This window comes from Oncorhynchus gorbuscha, linkage group LG13 (assembly GCF_021184085.1).
Source record: "Oncorhynchus gorbuscha isolate QuinsamMale2020 ecotype Even-year linkage group LG13, OgorEven_v1.0, whole genome shotgun sequence".
Classification (NCBI taxonomy): Eukaryota; Metazoa; Chordata; class Actinopteri; order Salmoniformes; family Salmonidae; genus Oncorhynchus; species Oncorhynchus gorbuscha.
This window is the reverse complement of record NC_060185.1, coordinates 93244957-93262813: the sequence shown is the minus strand read 5'-3', so window position 1 is coordinate 93262813 and position 17857 is coordinate 93244957. Positions and strand designations below refer to the sequence as shown.

The following is a 17857-nucleotide window of genomic DNA, read 5'->3' as shown; positions in this document are numbered from 1 at the left end:
TGACGAAATCCTGCCTCCGGGCTCTTAGGACAATTCCTTTGACCTCATGGTTTATTTTTTGCTCAGATGTGCACTGTCAACTGTGGGACCTTATATAGACAGTTGTGTGTCATGTCCAATCAATTGAATTTACCACAGGTGGACTCCAATCAAGTTGTAGAAACATCTCAAGGATGATCAATGGAAACAGATGCTCCTGAATCAAACTTCGAGTCTCATAGCAAAGGGTCTGAATACTTTTGTAGATAACCCATTTCTGTTTATTAATTTTAATAAATGTGCAAAAATGTCTAAAAACCTGTTTTTGCTTTGTCATTTTGGGGTATTGTGTTTAGATTGTTGAGGGGGGAAAAAGATTCCATCCATTTTAGATTAAGGCTGTAACGTAACAAAATGTGAAAAAAGTCAAGGGGTCTGAATACTTTCTGAATGCAGTGTGTGTACAGTATATTATATTCTCAGCCATGTTGAAGCACCATAAACCTTGATTGTTCATGTTTTACCAGCCTTTCTGCTCTGTTTGAAATGTTTTTGTAGGCTGAGAAGGAGCAGGCTGAAATGAAGGAGCTTCACAAAACCATTGAGCAGCAAAGCAAGACCATCAAGAGGTTCAATAGAGGTGAGTGACATGATACTCCCATCTCACCATCCTTAATGAACTGTCAAGGCTACTGCTACACATCATTCCTATTCCCTTCAGAGACATCACCACATGTTTGTTGTCGTAGAGAGACATCATCGTGGTAGAGAGACATCATCGTGGTAGAGAGACATCATCGTGTTAGAGAGACATCGTTGTGGTAGAGAGACATCATCGTGGTAGAGAAACATCATCGTGGTAGAGAGACATCATCGTGGTAGAGAGACATCATAGTGTTAGAGAGACATCATTATGGTAGAGAGACAGTGGTCTGTAAACAGGTTCAGGCTTTATGCGCTAGATAATTCAATTAGACCCATCCTTCTCAAGTGCCTGTGTTTTAGTGTTTTACTGTTGTTATGCCTCAATTCTCTCTCTCTCTCTCTCTCTCTCTCTCTCTCTCTCTCTCTCTCTCTCTCTCTCTCTCTCTCTCTCTCTCTCTCTCTCTCTCTCTCTCTCTCTCTCTCTCTCTCTCTCTCTCTCTCTCTCTCTCTCTCTCTCTCTCTCTCTCTCTCTCTCTCTCTCTCTCTCTCTCTCTCTCTCTCTCTCTCTCTCTAGTGTCTCTCTCTCTCTCTCTCTCAAACTCTAGGTAGACTCTCTCTCTCAAACTCTCTCTCTCTCTCTCTCTCTCTCTCTCTCTCTCTCTCTAGTGTCTGTGATGGCTACTACAGAGTTTGAGGAGATGAAGGAGCAGCTGGATTTGGAGCAGAGCCTGAGGGTGAAGGCTGAGACCTACGCCCACGAGGTAGACAGGGAGGCAGACAGACAGACAGTCAGGTAGATAGGCAGACAGGTAGGCAGACAGACAGGCAGGTAGACAGACAAACAGGTAGGCAGGTAGACAGACAGGCAGGCAGACAGACAGACAGTCAGGTAGATAGGCAGGCAGGTATCCAGGTAGGTAGACAAACAGGCAGGCAGGCAGGTAGACAAACAGGCAGGCAGGTAGGTAGTCAAACAGGCAGACAGGTAGGTAGACAAACAGGCAGGCAGGTAGGTAGGTAGTCAGCTGGCAGGCATGCAGGCAGGGGAAGACTCATATAAGACATGTTGACTGGGGTAATGTCACTATACTGTATGAAACCTTAAAGCACCATGTTCATTATTCACTTGTACACATGTTTGTTGTCATTCTCTTTGTGTGATAGCTGACATCTCCATGTTTGTTGTCGTTCTCTTAGTGTGATAGCTGACATCTCTATGTTTATTGTCGTTCTCTTAGTGTGATAGCTGACATCTCTATGTTTATTGTCGTTCTCTTAGTGTGATAGCTGACATCTCCACATGTTTGTTGTCGTTATCTTAGTGTGATAGCTGACATCTCCATGTTTGTTGTCGTTATCTTAGTGTGATAGCTGACATCTCCACATGTTTGTTGTCGTTATCTTAGTGTGATAGCTGACATCTCCACATGTTTGTTGTCGTTATCTTAGTGTGATAGCTGACATCTCCACATGTTTGTTGTCGTTATCTTAGTGTGATAGCTGACATCTCCATGTTTGTTGTCGTTATCTTAGTGTGATAGCTGACATCTCCACATGTTTGTTGTCGTTCTCTTAGTGTGATAGCTGGTAGCCACATCTCCACATGTTTGTTGTCATCTCCACATGTTTGTTGTCGTTCTCTTAGTGTGATAGCTGACATCTCCACATGTTTGTTGTCGTTCTCTTAGTGTGATAGCTGACATCTCCACATGTTTGTTGTCGTTCTCTTAGTGTGATAGCTGACATCTCCACATGTTTGTTGTCGTTATCTTAGTGTGATAGCTGACATCTCCACATGTTTGTTGTCGTTCTCTTAGTGTGATAGCTGACATCTCCACATGTTTGTTGTCGTTATCTTAGTGTGATAGCTGACATCTCCACATGTTTGTTGTCGTTATCTTAGTGTGATAGCTGACATCTCCACATGTTTGTTGTCGTTCTCTTAGTGTGATAGCTGACATCTCCACATGTTTGTTGTCGTTATCTTAGTGTGATAGCTGACATCTCCACATGTTTGTTGTCGTTATCTTAGTGTGATAGCTGACATCTCTATGTTTGTTGTCGTTATCTTAGTGTGATAGCTGACATCTCCACATGTTTGTTGTCGTTATCTTAGTGTGATAGCTGACATCTCCACATGTTTGTTGTCGTTATCTTAGTGTGATAGCTGACATCTCTATGTTTGTTGTCGTTATCTTAGTGTGATAGCTGACATCTCTATGTTTGTTGTCGTTATCTTAGTGTGATAGCTGACATCTCTATGTTTGTTGTCGTTATCTTAGTGTGATAGCTGACATCTCTATGTTTGTTGTCGTTATCTTAGTGTGATAGCTGACATCTCTATGTTTGTTGTCGTTATCTTAGTGTGATAGCTGACATCTCCATGTTTGTTGTCGTTATCTTAGTGTGATAGCTGACATCTCTATGTTTGTTGTCGTTATCTTAGTGTGATAGCTGACATCTCTATGTTTGTTGTCGTTATCTTAGTGTGATAGCTGACATCTCCATGTTTGTTGTCGTTATCTTAGTGTGATAGCTGACATCTCCACATGTTTGTTGTCGTTATCTTAGTGTGATAGCTGACATCTCCACATGTTTGTTGTCGTTATCTTAGTGTGATAGCTGACATCTCCACATGTTTGTTGTCGTTATCTTAGTGTGATAGCTGACATCTCCACATGTTTGTTGTCGTTATCTTAGTGTGATAGCTGACATCTCCATGTTTGTTGTCGTTCTCTTAGTGTGATAGCTGACATCTCCACATGTTTGTTGTCGTTCTCTTAGTGTGATAGCTGACATCTCCACATGTTTTCTGATAATATGGTTATTTTATTTCCTTACAATTGTTGTAATACTAATGTTTAAATTAGTGTTAGATAAACAGTCATTCTTACTGCTAATTTATTTGAGTATTCATTATTTTGTGTTGAGGAATTGATATTTGATTTTTCTGAATGTGTGTTTACTGACATCCAATAGCAGAAACCCTCCAGTCCTAGTCTGGGGACTGAGTAGCAGTACTAGTCCTGGTCTGGGGACTGAGCAGCAGTACTAGTCCTAGTCTGGGGACTGAGCAGCAGTACTAGTCCTGGTCTGGGGACTGAGCAGCAGTACTAGTCCTAGTCTGGGGACTGAGCAGCAGTACTAGTCCTAGTCTGGGGACTGAGCAGCAGTACTAGTCCTAATCTGGGGACTGAGGAGCAGCAGTACTAGTCCTGGTCTGGGGACTGAGTAGCAGTACTAGTCCTGGTCTGGGGACTGAGCAGCAGTACTAGTCCTTGTCTGGGGACTGAGCAGCAGTACTAGTCCTAGTCTGGGGACTGAGCAGCAGTACTAGTCCTAATCTGGGGACTGAGGAGTAGCAGTACTAGTCCTAGTCTGGGGACTGAGGAGTAGCAGTACTAGTCCTAGTCTGGGGACTGAGCAGCAGTACTCGTCCTAGTCTGGGGACTGAGCAGCAGCAGTACTAGTCCTAGTCTGGGGACTGAGTAGCAGTACTAGTCTGGGGACTGAGCAGCAGCTGTACTAGTACTAGTCCTCGTCTGGGGACTGAGGAGCTGCAGCACAGACTCAGCACTGCTTTGAAGGGCACACATATGCTTGGGGGAACCACAGCCACAGTAGTGTGGTGTACTGTTAACTGTTACGCTGCTTGGCCTGAGGCTGGAGAGGGGGGTTCTCTGGAGAATGCTGGCTGTGGTTGTTGTAGACCATTTAGATAAAAACAACGCCTGCTTACTTCCTGCTTCATGCTACAGTCTAATGCTTCCATATCCTGCTTCATGCTACAGTCTAATGCTTCCATATCCTGCTTCATGCTACAGTCTAATGCTTCCATATACTGCTTCATGCTACAGTCTAATGCTTCCATATCCTGCTTCATGCTACAGTCTAATGCTTCCATATCCTGCTTCATGCTACAGTCTAATGTTTCCATATCCTGCTTTATGCTACAGTCTAATATTTATATATCCTGCTTCATGCTACAGTCTAATGCTTCCATATCCTGCTTCATGCTACAGTCTAATGTTTCCATATCCTGCTTCATGCTACAGTCTAATGCTTCCATATCCTGCTTCATGCTACAGTCTAATGCTTCCATATCCTGCTTCATGCTACAGTCTAATGCTTCCACATCTGGAGAACCTGGGTCTCTTTTCTTTCAAAACACGCTCTCATTCCCTTCTCCTCTCCTGTTCTCTTTCCCTCCTTCTTCCCTTCCCTCCTTCCCTCCTCCCCTCCTTCTCTCTCCTCCTGCAGATGTTGGTGAAGCAGAAAGAGGCTAACAGACAGAGTATGATCCTGCTGCAGAACGCTGACCCCAGCCTGCAGCTGATCAAGGCTCTGGAGGACGTGGCTAATGTTACCAAGACTCTGGAGCAGGAGAGACTGCTGCATCACCAGAAGGTAGGTATGTCTGAGACTGTCTGTTTAGTGTACGGCAGAGCTTCGTTCCATCCTTGGCAAGGGAGAGGAGACGGTGTGTGTTGTCAGTGGAACAAGGAGGATACAACAGAAGAGCCTCAGTGAAATCAATACAGGTTTAATCACAAGGCTCAAGTCTTCTCTTACACAGCACTTCAGTGAACGTTAACACACACTCCTATATGGTCTCACCTTGTGGTGCTTGGAATGAACAACTCTGAAGGTCTTCAGAGACCAAAACGAGTTTCAACAAGTCAAAAAAAGCAGAATTACTCATCTTGATCAAATAATGTGTAGTTATTTGGGGCGAAATGATTTGTTAGATCAGCGATTATGCGCAGTCCAACTAAAATATAGTCAATCTGGATCTCCATTCATATCCATGTAGCTGAAGGCTCTGGAGGCTGAGCTACAGGAGTACTCTCTGAAACAGCAGTTAGCAGAGCTGCAGAGCCAGCTGGAACTGATGGAGGAGGAGAAGAGAGAGACAGAGGGATGTCTGCAGGAAGTAGAGAAGAAGAACCGTGACCTAGAGAAAAGAGGTGAGGAGGACACCTACGGGCTGTCAATCACATCACACTGTGGGTTACCCACAGATTTTATTCCTACAGCTTTGTGAAAGAATACGACTACAGCAGTACCAGTAGAATAGATAGTTGTCCATCTTCTCATGTTAAAAGACTGGTGACCCAGGCTTCATCTAACACATCTGTCTTTAATATATTTAGTGCAAGAGCTGCTGCAGGTCCAGAAGAGCACTGAGCCCTCACCAGGCCCTGAACCAGGGATCGCCCCAACCCCCGCCCCTGTACCCCAGCCCCCTCCACCCCCACCACCACCCCCTCCTCCTCCTCCACCCCCTCCCCCATCACGATGCAACCCCCTCAGGTAAGACAAATAGTCTGTTAATATGTTGTGTACAGGCTTGCATGGAGAAATGAATGCTCTAACCACCGATCTGTCTAATCATACTTTAAATGTACACTCTTCATTCAATAGCTCACTGATTGCAATCATGAGGAAATCATCAAAGAGTTCAAAGGGGGGATCCCCGAAGTTACAGCAAGCTCCTGGTAGGTTTGAAATCACTTAGAATCAAATCTACATCTGTCAGAATAATATAGAATTTCAAGAATATGATTGAAATAAATCCTTCATAATTGAGTAATTTCTTATTTTAAAATCACACATCTTTACAATATTGTCCATGTAACCCTCTTGTCTCTCTCCTTGTCCTGTAGAAGGAGGTGCAGAAGGAGGTGCAGAAGGAGGTGCAGAAAACGTCAAAGTGAAGGCAGTCAATGAGATGATGGAGAGGATTAAACATGGAGTGGTTCTGAGGCCTGTCAAGGGAGGAGACACTAAGGTGGAGAGGTCAACACTTCATGTTTTGTTTAAATAATTGTCTTGGAAAATTGTGGAAATATAGACTCTACTTAATGTTGTCAAATTGTGGAAATATAGACTCTACTTAATGTTGTCAAATTGTGGAAATATAGACTCTACTTAATGTTGTCAAATTGTGGAAATATAGACTCTACTTAATGTTGTCAAACTGTGGAAATATAGACTCTACTTAATGTTGTCAAACTGATTACTCCCTTATTTTTCCATCCATGTCATGTTTTCTAATCAACTGACTGTCTCCCCAAAGAGAGGGGTCGTAAAAGTGAGTATATTGACTTTTACATCAATTTTGTGACGGTGAAGTCTCTCGGGATCCTGAAATCTCCCCCCAACAACAACATGCTAAACCCCATATCACAGGGATAATCCACATCATATGGTACTAGAGTGAAATGGATTACAGCAGCTCTGTTATTAATCTCTCACTAAAACCAGTCTTCGGTTTGGCTTTTGGAATGGGCTCTTTCTCTTTGTGTAACATTGTCCATGGACTACCTCACAGTGGAGACTGACAGACACCACTGTCGCTTTCATGTCATTTATTTTATATTGATTGACACCATCACCATGACAACTTACAGGCTCCGAGGAGAAAAATCTATAAAATGGCCTCCAGCTTTTACCTTCATTCTCTCTAATGTAGACCAGCTATGGGATAAAAGTTAACACCAGCTGCCAGGCCCGAGGTGTGCGTGAGCACATAAGAAAATGTGTGTTTTGTCCTGTTTATTAACTTAGTTGATGTATTAATAGCATTCTCTCAACCCCTAGAAACCTCCAGTAATGGAAGAAAAGCTGCCACAGGAGAGTGCCATGGAGGAACTGAAAGGCATTCTGGTATGAAGTGTTTTGTTTTATTTTATTAGCCTCATTATAAAAGCTCATATAGGCTTTAAAGAAGTGATGAAACATATATGTTATATAATTATATCTGTTACCAACTGTAAAGCATGTTGTCTGTATTTTTGGACCCCCCCCCGCCAGGAGACGGTGAAGAAGAGTCCCAGTCGGGGGTCTCAGGAGTCGGTCCCATCCCCCCCAGGGAAGAGCCCTGTCAGCAGTGAGTTGGAGGTCATCCTTAGGAGGAGACGTAAACAGGCCTGTGACTCTGGAGGAGGTAGCAAAACCAGTTTGTTTGTTTGGCTTTCTTCATTCTCCTAAAATGGGTATCAGTATAATCTCCTCAGAAGAGGACCATCCTCCTCAGTGAATTTAATAAAAATCTAAATAGTGAAACAAAGATAAAACTATACTAAATATATTCACGTCATAAATGAATTGATTAAAACACACTGTTTTGCAAAGAATGTCTACAGTAGCCTCAACAGCACTCTGTAGGGTAGCACCATGATGTAGCTTCTGTCCTCCTCTGGGTACATTGACTTCAATAAAAAACCAAGGAGGCTCGTGGTTCTCAACCCCTTACATAGACTTACACAGTAATTAGGAGCAAATAGGAGTAGGAGTAAAATTAGGAGTAAATAGGAGCTCTTGCAGCATGAACTGACATGTTGTCCACCCAATCAAAGGATCAGAGAAATAATTTAGTACTGAAAGCAGAAGATACAGCTAGCTAGCACAGCAGTGCATAACATGTGGTGACTAGTTGACTCAGAGAGAGAAAGACAACAGTTTTGAACAAATGAATTCCTTCCAAGAATTAAGGAGAAGCAAGAGAGAGAGCTAGCTGGATTTCGTAGTATATTTTTTTCACTTTTAGCTAGCTGGCTATCTAACACTGGAACTATTCCAAGTCAAGGTAAGCTTTTGATTTCATTAATATATTGTCATTGGGGCCCGCCGGTGTAACTGCTAAACTGCTTGCTGCTGACTACACTGTACTGCATGATTGTAGCGGGTTTACTAACGTGTTATTTCTAGTAGCTATGGTGACTATGACGTGACAACAATGTAGGCTGTGTGTAGCGGTTAGCCGTCATGATATGAAGTTTTGGCTTGGAAAGGTTTTTTCGCCTGGTCACAGATAGCTTATGTGTTGTGCACTGAAGTCCACAGGCGAAGGGAATAGGTGAGAGGAGGAGAGCGCGTAGATAGTTGCAAGAAGGAATTATATAGACAATGAGCAAACTGATCATGCTGTTTTTATGTGGGTTGCTATGAAAGTGAACTGTTTACGCGTGATCAGGGGTGTATTCATTCCGCCGATTCTGTTGAAAAAACATTTCTTCAACGGAAGCAAACGTAACAAAACATACCTGAATTTGTCCAATAGAAACTCTCATTTGAAACGGTTGGATTAATGATTACACTCTGGATAACGTAGATGCAGGCAAGAGTGTGCAAGGCGGTATTGAATGTGTCACTGTCTGTCACCTTGATTACTCAAATAATGATCTCGGCCTGTGCACCTACGTTGTAAACTTTCATTCATAGGCTAGGTTGTAGCCACCACATGACGGGTATAGGGGACATTCTAGTATCATGAAGTAGCCTAAACCCGTTGATGTGAATATGATGGACAGAAATAGTGGAAATAAGGCTCATGCTCATAAAGCATTTAAAATACATCAACCATTACTGATGGGTATATACAGACTATGCGAGTGGCCAGCTGGAAAAGAGATGCACATTCTAGCCTTGACTATTCTACATTTCACCACCAGAGGGATCAATAGACCCTGTCATGATCATATGCATACACTCTAATCATTAAACTATAGGCCAGGGCATGCAGGATGTCACTATTCATTGGTGGTGAGCCACATTCACAGTGTTGTGAATTCAGGAAGAATGATACAGTGCAGTCTTTGTATCCAGTTCTTAAAATATCTTTGCCTTTGAATATGTCCTGGGACAACCGAGTGTACTTGATTGTTAGATGTTAGGCCTACAGTGTACTGGATGGTTAGATGTTAGGCCTACAGTGTACTGAACCTATGGTTAGATGTTAGGCCTACAGTGTACTGAACCTATGGTTAGATGTTAGGCCTACAGTGTACTGGATGGTTAGATGTTAGGCCTACAGTGTACTGAACCTATGGTTAGATGTTAGGCCTACAGTGTACTGGATGGTTAGATGTTAGGCCTACAGTGTACTGAACCTATGGTTAGATGTTAGGTCTACAGTGTACTGAACCTATGGTTAGATGTTAGGCCTACAGTGTACTGGATGGTTAGATGTTAGGCCTACAGTGTAATAATAATAATATATGCCATTTAGCAGACGCTTTTATCCAAAGCGACTTACAGTCATGTGTGCATACATTCTACGTTAGATGTTAGGCCTACAGTGTACTGGATGGTTAGATGTTAGGCCTACAGTGTACTGGATGGTTAGATGTTAGGCCTACAGTGTACTGAACCTATGGTTAGATGTTAGGCCTACAGTGTACTGAACCTATGGTTAGATGTTAGGCCTACAGTGTACTGAACCTATGGTTAGATGAAAGGCCTACAGTGTACTGAACCTATGGTTAGATGTTAGGCCTACAGTGTACTGAACCTATGGTTAGATGAAAGGCCTACAGTGTACTGAACCTATGGTTAGACGTTAGGCCTACAGTGTACTGGATGGTTAGATGTTAGGCCTACAGTGTACTGAACCTATGGTTAGATGTTAGGCCTACAGTGTACTGGATGGTTAGATGTTAGGCCTACAGTGTACTGGATGGTTAGATGTTAGGCCTACAGTGTACTGAACCTATGGTTAGATGTTAGGCCTACAGTGTACTGGATGGTTAGATGTTAGGCCTGCAGTGTACTGAACCTATGGTTAGATGTTAGGCCTACAGTGTACTGAACCTATGGTTAGACGTTAGGCCTGCAGTGTACTGAACCTATGGTTAGATGTTAGGCCTGCAGTGTACTGAACCGATGGTTAGATGTTAGGCCTACAGTGTACTGGATGTTTAGATGTTAGGCCTACAGTGTACTGGATGTTTAGATGTTAGGCCTACAGTGTGGCTAGTAAAAGCTTGCATTACTGTTTACGTTGTGAAACGCTCATCAAATATGTGATTGTTTATGCTCCTAGATCACATAGTAATCTACTGGAGATAATAACCCACAGAGAGAGTGAACATGCTGTTCTCTTACATCATGTAGCTACTAACCCCTTTGTCTCTCTCCCTCAGATGAGAGCAGGGACGGACAAATAAGCGAGGTTTCCTCCTCTGACAGCCTGAACGGGAGGCACAGCCAGAGTTCCCACAGCTCCGACAGCTCTGGCAAAGAGCCAGAGGGGCCAACAGGACCAGGGCCTGGGCAGAGCACCAGAGAGCCAGCCTCCCCCAGCGGAAGGGGCCCCGGCCCAGCGGTAGCAGCCAGGTGCAGGTCAGACTCTTGCCAAGAGCCCCAAGCAGGGTCCTGGCAGGACAGGAGGTCCCGCACTTCTTTGTCTGAGAAAGAGGTCTACTCTGAGGCACCGGTCACCAATGGATGCTTTGTCAGGTGATGTACATCTACTATGGTGACCATCCTCATGTCAATTATTTCAGCTAAATTGGCACAGATATGATAGGCACAACTACGTTGGGTCAGTCACCGAAAGGTCGCTGGTTTGAATACCTGAGCCGACATGGTGAAAAATCTGTCAATGTGCCCTTGAGCAAGGCACTTAACCCTCATTAGCTCCTGTGGCGCCCTACTACAATGGCTGACCCTGTAAAACAAAACATTTCACTGCACCTATTCGGTGTGTGACAACAAAACATTTATTTGTGTTTTTTTACCATAAGAATCAAAGTGGGCAATTTGCTTATTTGCAAACAAAAGGATTCTTTCAAAGACTTTGTTGTTGCAAAATACATGTAGGAAAATGTGACAGACTTTTGAAAGGAGGACTTGCTCATCCTTGTTGTGTGTTCCAACAGTGGGGAGGAGCCTGAGAAGCAGAAGCCTGAGAAGCAGAAGCCTGAGAAATGGGCACCACAGCCCAACGGAATCAGCCATCTTAACCCTAGTCTGACTGTGGAGTTGGACACGCATACCACACACTCTCCCAGCCTCTCCGCAGAGCCCAATCCACTCAACGGGAACACGGATGCAGAGTGTTGAAGGTCGGCTACAGAGGTCCCTGGGCAACCAGGAAGGCAGGCAGGCTGAGGAAAGCTGCACAATTTTGCACAGAATCTCAGTTATCTGCAGTTAGAGACACTTGATTATAAAAGCTTTAGGTTATTTTATTTTATGCACAAACTCTCTCTATCTGATGTGGCTTTTGTGTCATCTAATGCACCCTTTCAGAATACAACCTTTTTATTTGATCAGTCTCTCTCTTTCTCTCTCTAACAGGAGTTGAATGATACTTCTAATATATGGCACAAACTTATTTGATTCTAGTTCTGCTTCTTCCTTGCACTTCCTGAACCTACCGTAAGACTTTCAGTCACTGCTTACTTTATGCAGTAGAAGCACCACGTGAACATCGATAAAGAACGATGTTTACCATCTGGGTCATCATAAAACAAATAGGATACAGATATTGCACATTATTAAGGCACTTTTGCTGTTTCAAAACTGGAGCTCTGTTTCGGTTTGTGAACTATCTATCTTTAATGTGTAATCAACGCAAATACTACAGCGTAGGGATGCAAATGAAAGCCATGCACGTGTTTCAATCAAAGTAGCCTACCATCCTTGAGGAATTAGGTGCTTGTGTATTCAGTCTACCTCGTATTACACACACTTGCCTCTCGACTATCCTAAATTGTATTTAAAGGGAAAAACATGATATAGTATCGTCTTCATGCAATGGGGACAACATTTGTAAATGTCTTCCACCTACATTCCCAAGCTGTATAAGGTGCTTTGTTCATATTTGCTGGGATACTCCCATTGTTTCCTTACTGCTGTAACCAGATTTCATCCTGTGTGTATTACCCCACCTGTATTATGTTAGTAGGTCATGCTTTCAGATATCTAGTACAACCTAAAACAACTGGATTAAACAGTATGCAAACGTAACTGATACAGCAACATAATCTAAGAAATAAATACATTAGAAGGCTCATAGGACATTCATTCTCACACCCATCATGACAATGTAAATGTTTCTTCAAAACATAGAAACAACATTGAGAGCATTGACCCTATTGTAAGTCATTTCTATGAAGCCTTCTTTCATCAAAATGAAAGGAAATCTTGTTTTCCAGATGCAATGATTTAAGTCTTAAACCTTAAGTCACCATTTTCTCAATTCCATCTTTATCAGGCAAGCAGCTGATGGAAAAGGAAATAACTGGACTGAGTTTGTGTGAATCTTGATTTTGTGTGTTTGGGATTTTAAAAGTGTTGTGTTTTTAAAAAACATTTACATTGATGTTCATTCATCACTTGTCTGAAATAAAAGTACTATTCAAATGACAAGACTTGTACTTGAATCTATTTCTTCATCTTTGTGTAATATATTACTAATATTATAACATTTAAGGGCTGTGTTTCGTGTATTCTTACCCTGGCGTGACATTTTGATAACCATGTAAATCTCTCTAGGACAAGGTGACTTTTATTTATTCAATTGTATTTACCCCCCCCCCCCCAAAAAAAAAAAAATGAAACGCTAATTAGCTACTCATGTGGCTATCATAAAGAACTTCAAATGCCATGATGATCTGGACGAGACTGACGAATCGACTCAAAGGTTAAAAAAAATCTCTGGATTAACTACCTAATGTTAGCTAAATGTAGTAATGAATAAATTGGCTACATTTCTTTAAAAGGTCAATTCTGTGAACTGTTTTAAATTGACACAATACCTGTTAGCAAAAGCATCATCTAGGGATGACGGGCAGGAGCTTGCAGGGATTTGTAGATTTGCAAGATGTCTACTTTGATGCTAATTAGCATCTTCAAATCTGACAATAAATAGAGCCGAATATAGTGTTGAAAGACATCTTGTCAATGGTAATCAAAACATCACACCAGGGTAAGCCTACAGGAAACACAGCCCTTTGTTTAAGTGTTTCTATGGGGAAAAATGTATGGCGCAAAAAGGATTGGAACCATTTCTTCTTCTTTTTTTGGTATAATGGTGTTCGCAATAATTATATGTGCATTATGCTACCTACCTACTGTACAGGTGGATTGGAACCATTTCCCTGATTGACCGCAAGGTGTTATGGGTATAGTGATGCCTCCACGGTGGGGCTCTATTTCGTATTTGTTTTCACTGTTTAATCAAAACCATTTAACTTTTTAGACAATGATGGCATATTCGTTTATAATCCACGAATTAGCCATGATAATCCAAAAACATAACAAATGACTGTCACTAGATCAAACACCCCCTGTAGCGTCATAACGCGGTAGCGAGCGTCTTCCAAAATGGCGTCCAGATATTATCAAGAGATGCAAGATAATTTCAGAAATAACAACAAAAGCAGGGAATTCCCTGCGAATAGCGCTAAAGTTCATTCAGTAGCATGGAGTTGCGATGGCAGGAGGTTGGCATCTGGATCTTTTGATAAAACAGCAAGCGTATTTGTCTTGGAAAAAGACCGCTTGGTAAGTTACTAGCTAGCTTGGTAGTATGCTATCGACGCTAGTGAACATGGAATGAATGAACCACGCGTGTTAGTGCAAGGCTACACCTGAGTCTACATTGAAAACAAGTAAATATGGACAGATATCTATCTACAACAAATGGTGCAATTGCAAAACTGTCATCAGCTAACCCGAGTAGCCCGTGTAAGCATCCAAAACATGATCGGTATTTGTATCACTTGATATGAATGCTTTTGCAATGTATCCATATGTTGAGTCTGATTGTGTTATGAATGTGTTTCAGGTTGGACTGGCCAGTGAGAACATTGAGTTTCAGCCATGATGGGAAGATGCTGGCTTCAGCCTCCGAGGACCACTTCATAGACATAGCAGAGGTTGAAACAGGTTAGTTGGAAGGAAGTCAATGCAACTTTCTGTGGATACATAAAGAAACCAAAATAGAATTGGATGTGCTGATGATAATCTCCTCACTCCCATCTCTGCTCCCTGTGGAATGTACGATCCACACAACAAGCCCACACTATGCCACATAGTCCTTGGCAAGAATCAAGTCCTCTCTTTATTTCGATTTCATCCTTCCTCAGTATCCTCTTCTTTGTTTTGTGTTTATGCAGGAGAGAAGCTGTGGAGCCTGGCATCCTAAGAGACCGCTGCTGGCCTACGCATGTGATGACAAGGAAGGGAAGTACGACAACAATAGAGAGGCAGGCACTGTCAAACTGTTTGGATTACCTAATGATTCCTGAGTGGGAGTCGAGGCAGTCGCTGTCAAACTGTTTGGATTACCTAATGATTCCTGAGTGGAAGTCGAGACAGTCGCTGTCAAACTGTTTGGATTACCTAATGATTCCTGAGTGCGAGTCGAGGCAGGTACTGTCAAACTGTTTGGGGTTATCTAATGATTCCTGAGTGGGGTAGCGATGCAGGCACTGTCAAACTGTTTGGGATTACCTAATGATTCCTGAGTGGGGTAGCGATGCAGGCCCTGTCAAACTGTTTGGGATTACCTAATGATTCCTGAGTGGGGTAGAGATGCAGGCGCTGTCAAACTGTTTTGGATTACCTAATGATTCCTGAGTGGGGTAGCGATGCAGGCGCTGTCAAACTGTTTGGGATTACCTAATGATTCCTGAGTGGGATCAAACACACACGTCTCTTGATTCACTCTTTAAACTGAGTTTATGTGGATGATTGGCCCTACTTTGTGGAGGCATGTTAGCTATCCCTGTGCTGCAAGACGTTCAATACAACATCCTTGACTTTTGGTCCTTTTTAAATACAGCCAGAAAGGATGTCTGTTTTAAATAGCTACGTCATGTAAACTGATATTTCTCCAGAAGTCAAATCCTCAATGTTCTTCTACTGTTTTTTTTTATTTCTAGAAAGAATGTCATCTTAGATGTAAAATGAACAGATAATTACAGCGGTTCTGATAAGGGAAGAGGGCCTAGAGTTGCCCTGAAGGGAAGAGGGCCTAGAGTTGCCCTGAAGGGAAGAGGGCCTAGAGTTGCCCTGAAGGGAAGAGGGCCTAGAGTTGCCCTGAAGGGAAGGGGGCCTAGAGTTGCCCTGAAGGGAAGGGGGCCTAGAACATGCCCTGAAGGGAAGGGGGCCTTTTTAAATTGCCCTGAAGGGAAGGGGGTTTTAGAGTTGCCCTGAAGGGAAGGGGGCTGAGTTGCCCTGAAGGGAAATCCTAGAGTTGCCCTGAAGGGAAGGGGGCCTAGAGTTGCCCTGAAGGAAGGGGGCATCTTAGAGTTGCCCTGAAGGGAAGGGGCCTAGAGTTGCCCTGAAGGGAAGGGGGCCTAGAGTTGCCCTGAAGGGAAGGGGCCTAGAGTTGCCCTGAAGGGAAGGGGCCTAGAGTTGCCCTGAAGGGAAGGGGGCCTAGAGTTGCCCTGAAGGGAAGGGGGCCTAGAGTTGCCCTGAAGGGAAGAGGGCCTAGAGTTGCCCTGAAGGGAAGGGGGCCTAGAGTTGCCCTGAAGGGAAGGGGGCCTAGAGTTGCCCTGAAGGGAAGGGGGCCTAGAGTTGCCCTGAAGGGAAGGGGGCCTAGAGTTGCCCTGAAGGGAAGGGGGCCTAGAGTTGCCCTGAAGGGAAGGGGGCCTAGAGTTGCCCTGAAGGGAAGGGGGCCTAGAGTTGCCCTGAAGGGAAGGGGGCCTAGAGTTGCCCTGAAGGGAAGGGGGCCTAGAGTTGCCCTGAAGGGAAGGGGGCCTAGAGTTGCCCTGAAGGGAAGGGGGCCTAGAGTTGCCCTGAAGGGAAGGGGGCCTAGAGTTGCCCTGAAGGGAAGGGGGCCTAGAGTTGCCCTGAAGGGAAGGGGGCCTAGAGTTGCCCTGAAGGGAAGGGGGCCTAGAGTTGCCCTGAAGGGAAGGGGGCCTAGAGTTGCCCTGAAGGGAAGGGGGCCTAGAGTTGCCCTGAAGGGAAGGGGGCCTAGAGTTGCCCTGAAGGGAAGGGGGCCTAGAGTTGCCCTGAAGGGAAGGGGGCCTAGAGGTGCCCTGAAGGGAATAGATAAAACATTTCCTCTCAGTGGTGAGGGGGAAAACACAAGTGTTCTCTTGGAAACCACCAGATGGCAGTGAATCCCAATTATGAAATAGATATTTGTTTCTGTAGAGTTTTCTACATGACTGTTTCTCCATACAGTTTGCAATTACACACAGTGCTGTATCACATTCAGTTGAAACTGTAAATATATATATATATTTTTATATTAAAACAACAGTCTTGTATACTTGTCTTGGTTGAACATATCAAGGTATATAACTAATATGCTGCATTGTATGTTTGCTGTCTAGATTTGGTGGGTTATTTCACTAAAAGGGGACTGTATCTCAGCCAGGAAACGGTGATTCATTGCAGGCTATGAAGACGTTGTGTAACTAAATGCATTTATGTCATGTACACAGAGATGGTGGGTGTGAGGTCTTGGACTTGATATGGTAGCCTACCCTCTGTATCACAGCTCCCACACACCAACCAGCACAAGACCATGTTATCTTAACTGGGTGAATATGATGCCCTGCCAACTAAGTACAGTATACAGTCCGGTCCAAAGACGAGCCAAAAAGACTCTCAAATAAATCATACAAGTTCTGGGTTATATTGCATTTTCCTGTCCAATGATGTAAAAAAAAATATATATATATTTTATACTAATACAATGACTCAGAGAAATATATTTTATTTAACAAGTAATACTTTTTCCCCCTCAGATGTTTTGAATACCTCACCTTTTGAGTATAATGGCACTGAGCCTTTTTTTCTACAATGTATCAGATTGGAGAACACGTTGGGAGGGATCATAGACCATTGATATCCTTAATCTGCGTTTAGGGACGGCCCTCATCAAGTTCCGGAGAATGAGATGGCTATTGCAAAATGTTTTTAATTTTATTTTGTGGTCGATTTAACATTTCTTTGTGTATTTTGATGTGTGCTTGGGGTTATTGTCTTGCTGGAAGATCCACTATCTTTTTGAGAGATGTTTTTGTTTTACCAAAAGTTTTTCTTCAATTGTGTTAGTATAAAATAAATGTCCAAATGTTTTTGAACAATCTAGCCCAGTATTTGTGTTATTTATTTGATAGTCTTCTTTTGCTGATATATGATCCATATATTTTTATGTACATATTCTTTATCCCTTTACACTTGTGTGTATAAAGTAGTAGTTTTGGAATAGTTTAGATTACTCGTTGGTTATCACTGCATTGTCGGAACTAGAAGCACAAGCATTTCGCCACATTCGCATTAACATCTGCTAACCATGTGTATGTGACAAATACATTTGATTTGATTTTTATTTGAAATAAATAAAACATGTTTTTTTTTAAAATAAATAGTGTCATTAATGTTGGAACTGACTACTTGGCTGTAAGTAGTCCGTGTGTTTGTAATGTGCACTTGTGTTTTCAGACATGTCATAGTGCGTATGAGACGTCATAGTGAGTAG

At 42.9% G+C, this 17857-nt stretch overlaps 1 protein-coding gene across 4 annotated transcripts in view; it reads left to right on the top strand.

The window, feature by feature from the left end:
• LOC123993725 (shootin-1-like) overlaps positions 1-12783 on the top strand; it is a 28521-nt gene extending 15738 nt beyond the window's left edge. For 3 of the 4 annotated variants that reach the window (XM_046296152.1, XM_046296154.1, XM_046296155.1), the window contains 12 exons: positions 538-619; positions 1291-1385; positions 4885-5031; positions 5438-5591; positions 5778-5937; positions 6049-6122; positions 6291-6415; positions 6704-6718; positions 7228-7293; positions 7441-7573; positions 10551-10866; positions 11289-12783. In XM_046296152.1, the coding sequence (XP_046152108.1) occupies positions 538-619; positions 1291-1385; positions 4885-5031; positions 5438-5591; positions 5778-5937; positions 6049-6122; positions 6291-6415; positions 6704-6718; positions 7228-7293; positions 7441-7573; positions 10551-10866; positions 11289-11472 (1551 nt within the window). In that variant the 3' untranslated portion in view covers positions 11473-12783. The remainder of the gene's footprint in view (positions 1-537; positions 620-1290; positions 1386-4884; positions 5032-5437; positions 5592-5777; positions 5938-6048; positions 6123-6290; positions 6416-6703; positions 6719-7227; positions 7294-7440; positions 7574-10550; positions 10867-11288) is intronic. The other variant, XM_046296153.1, reaches the window with a different exon arrangement.
• Positions 12784-17857: the final 5074 nt, after the last annotated feature.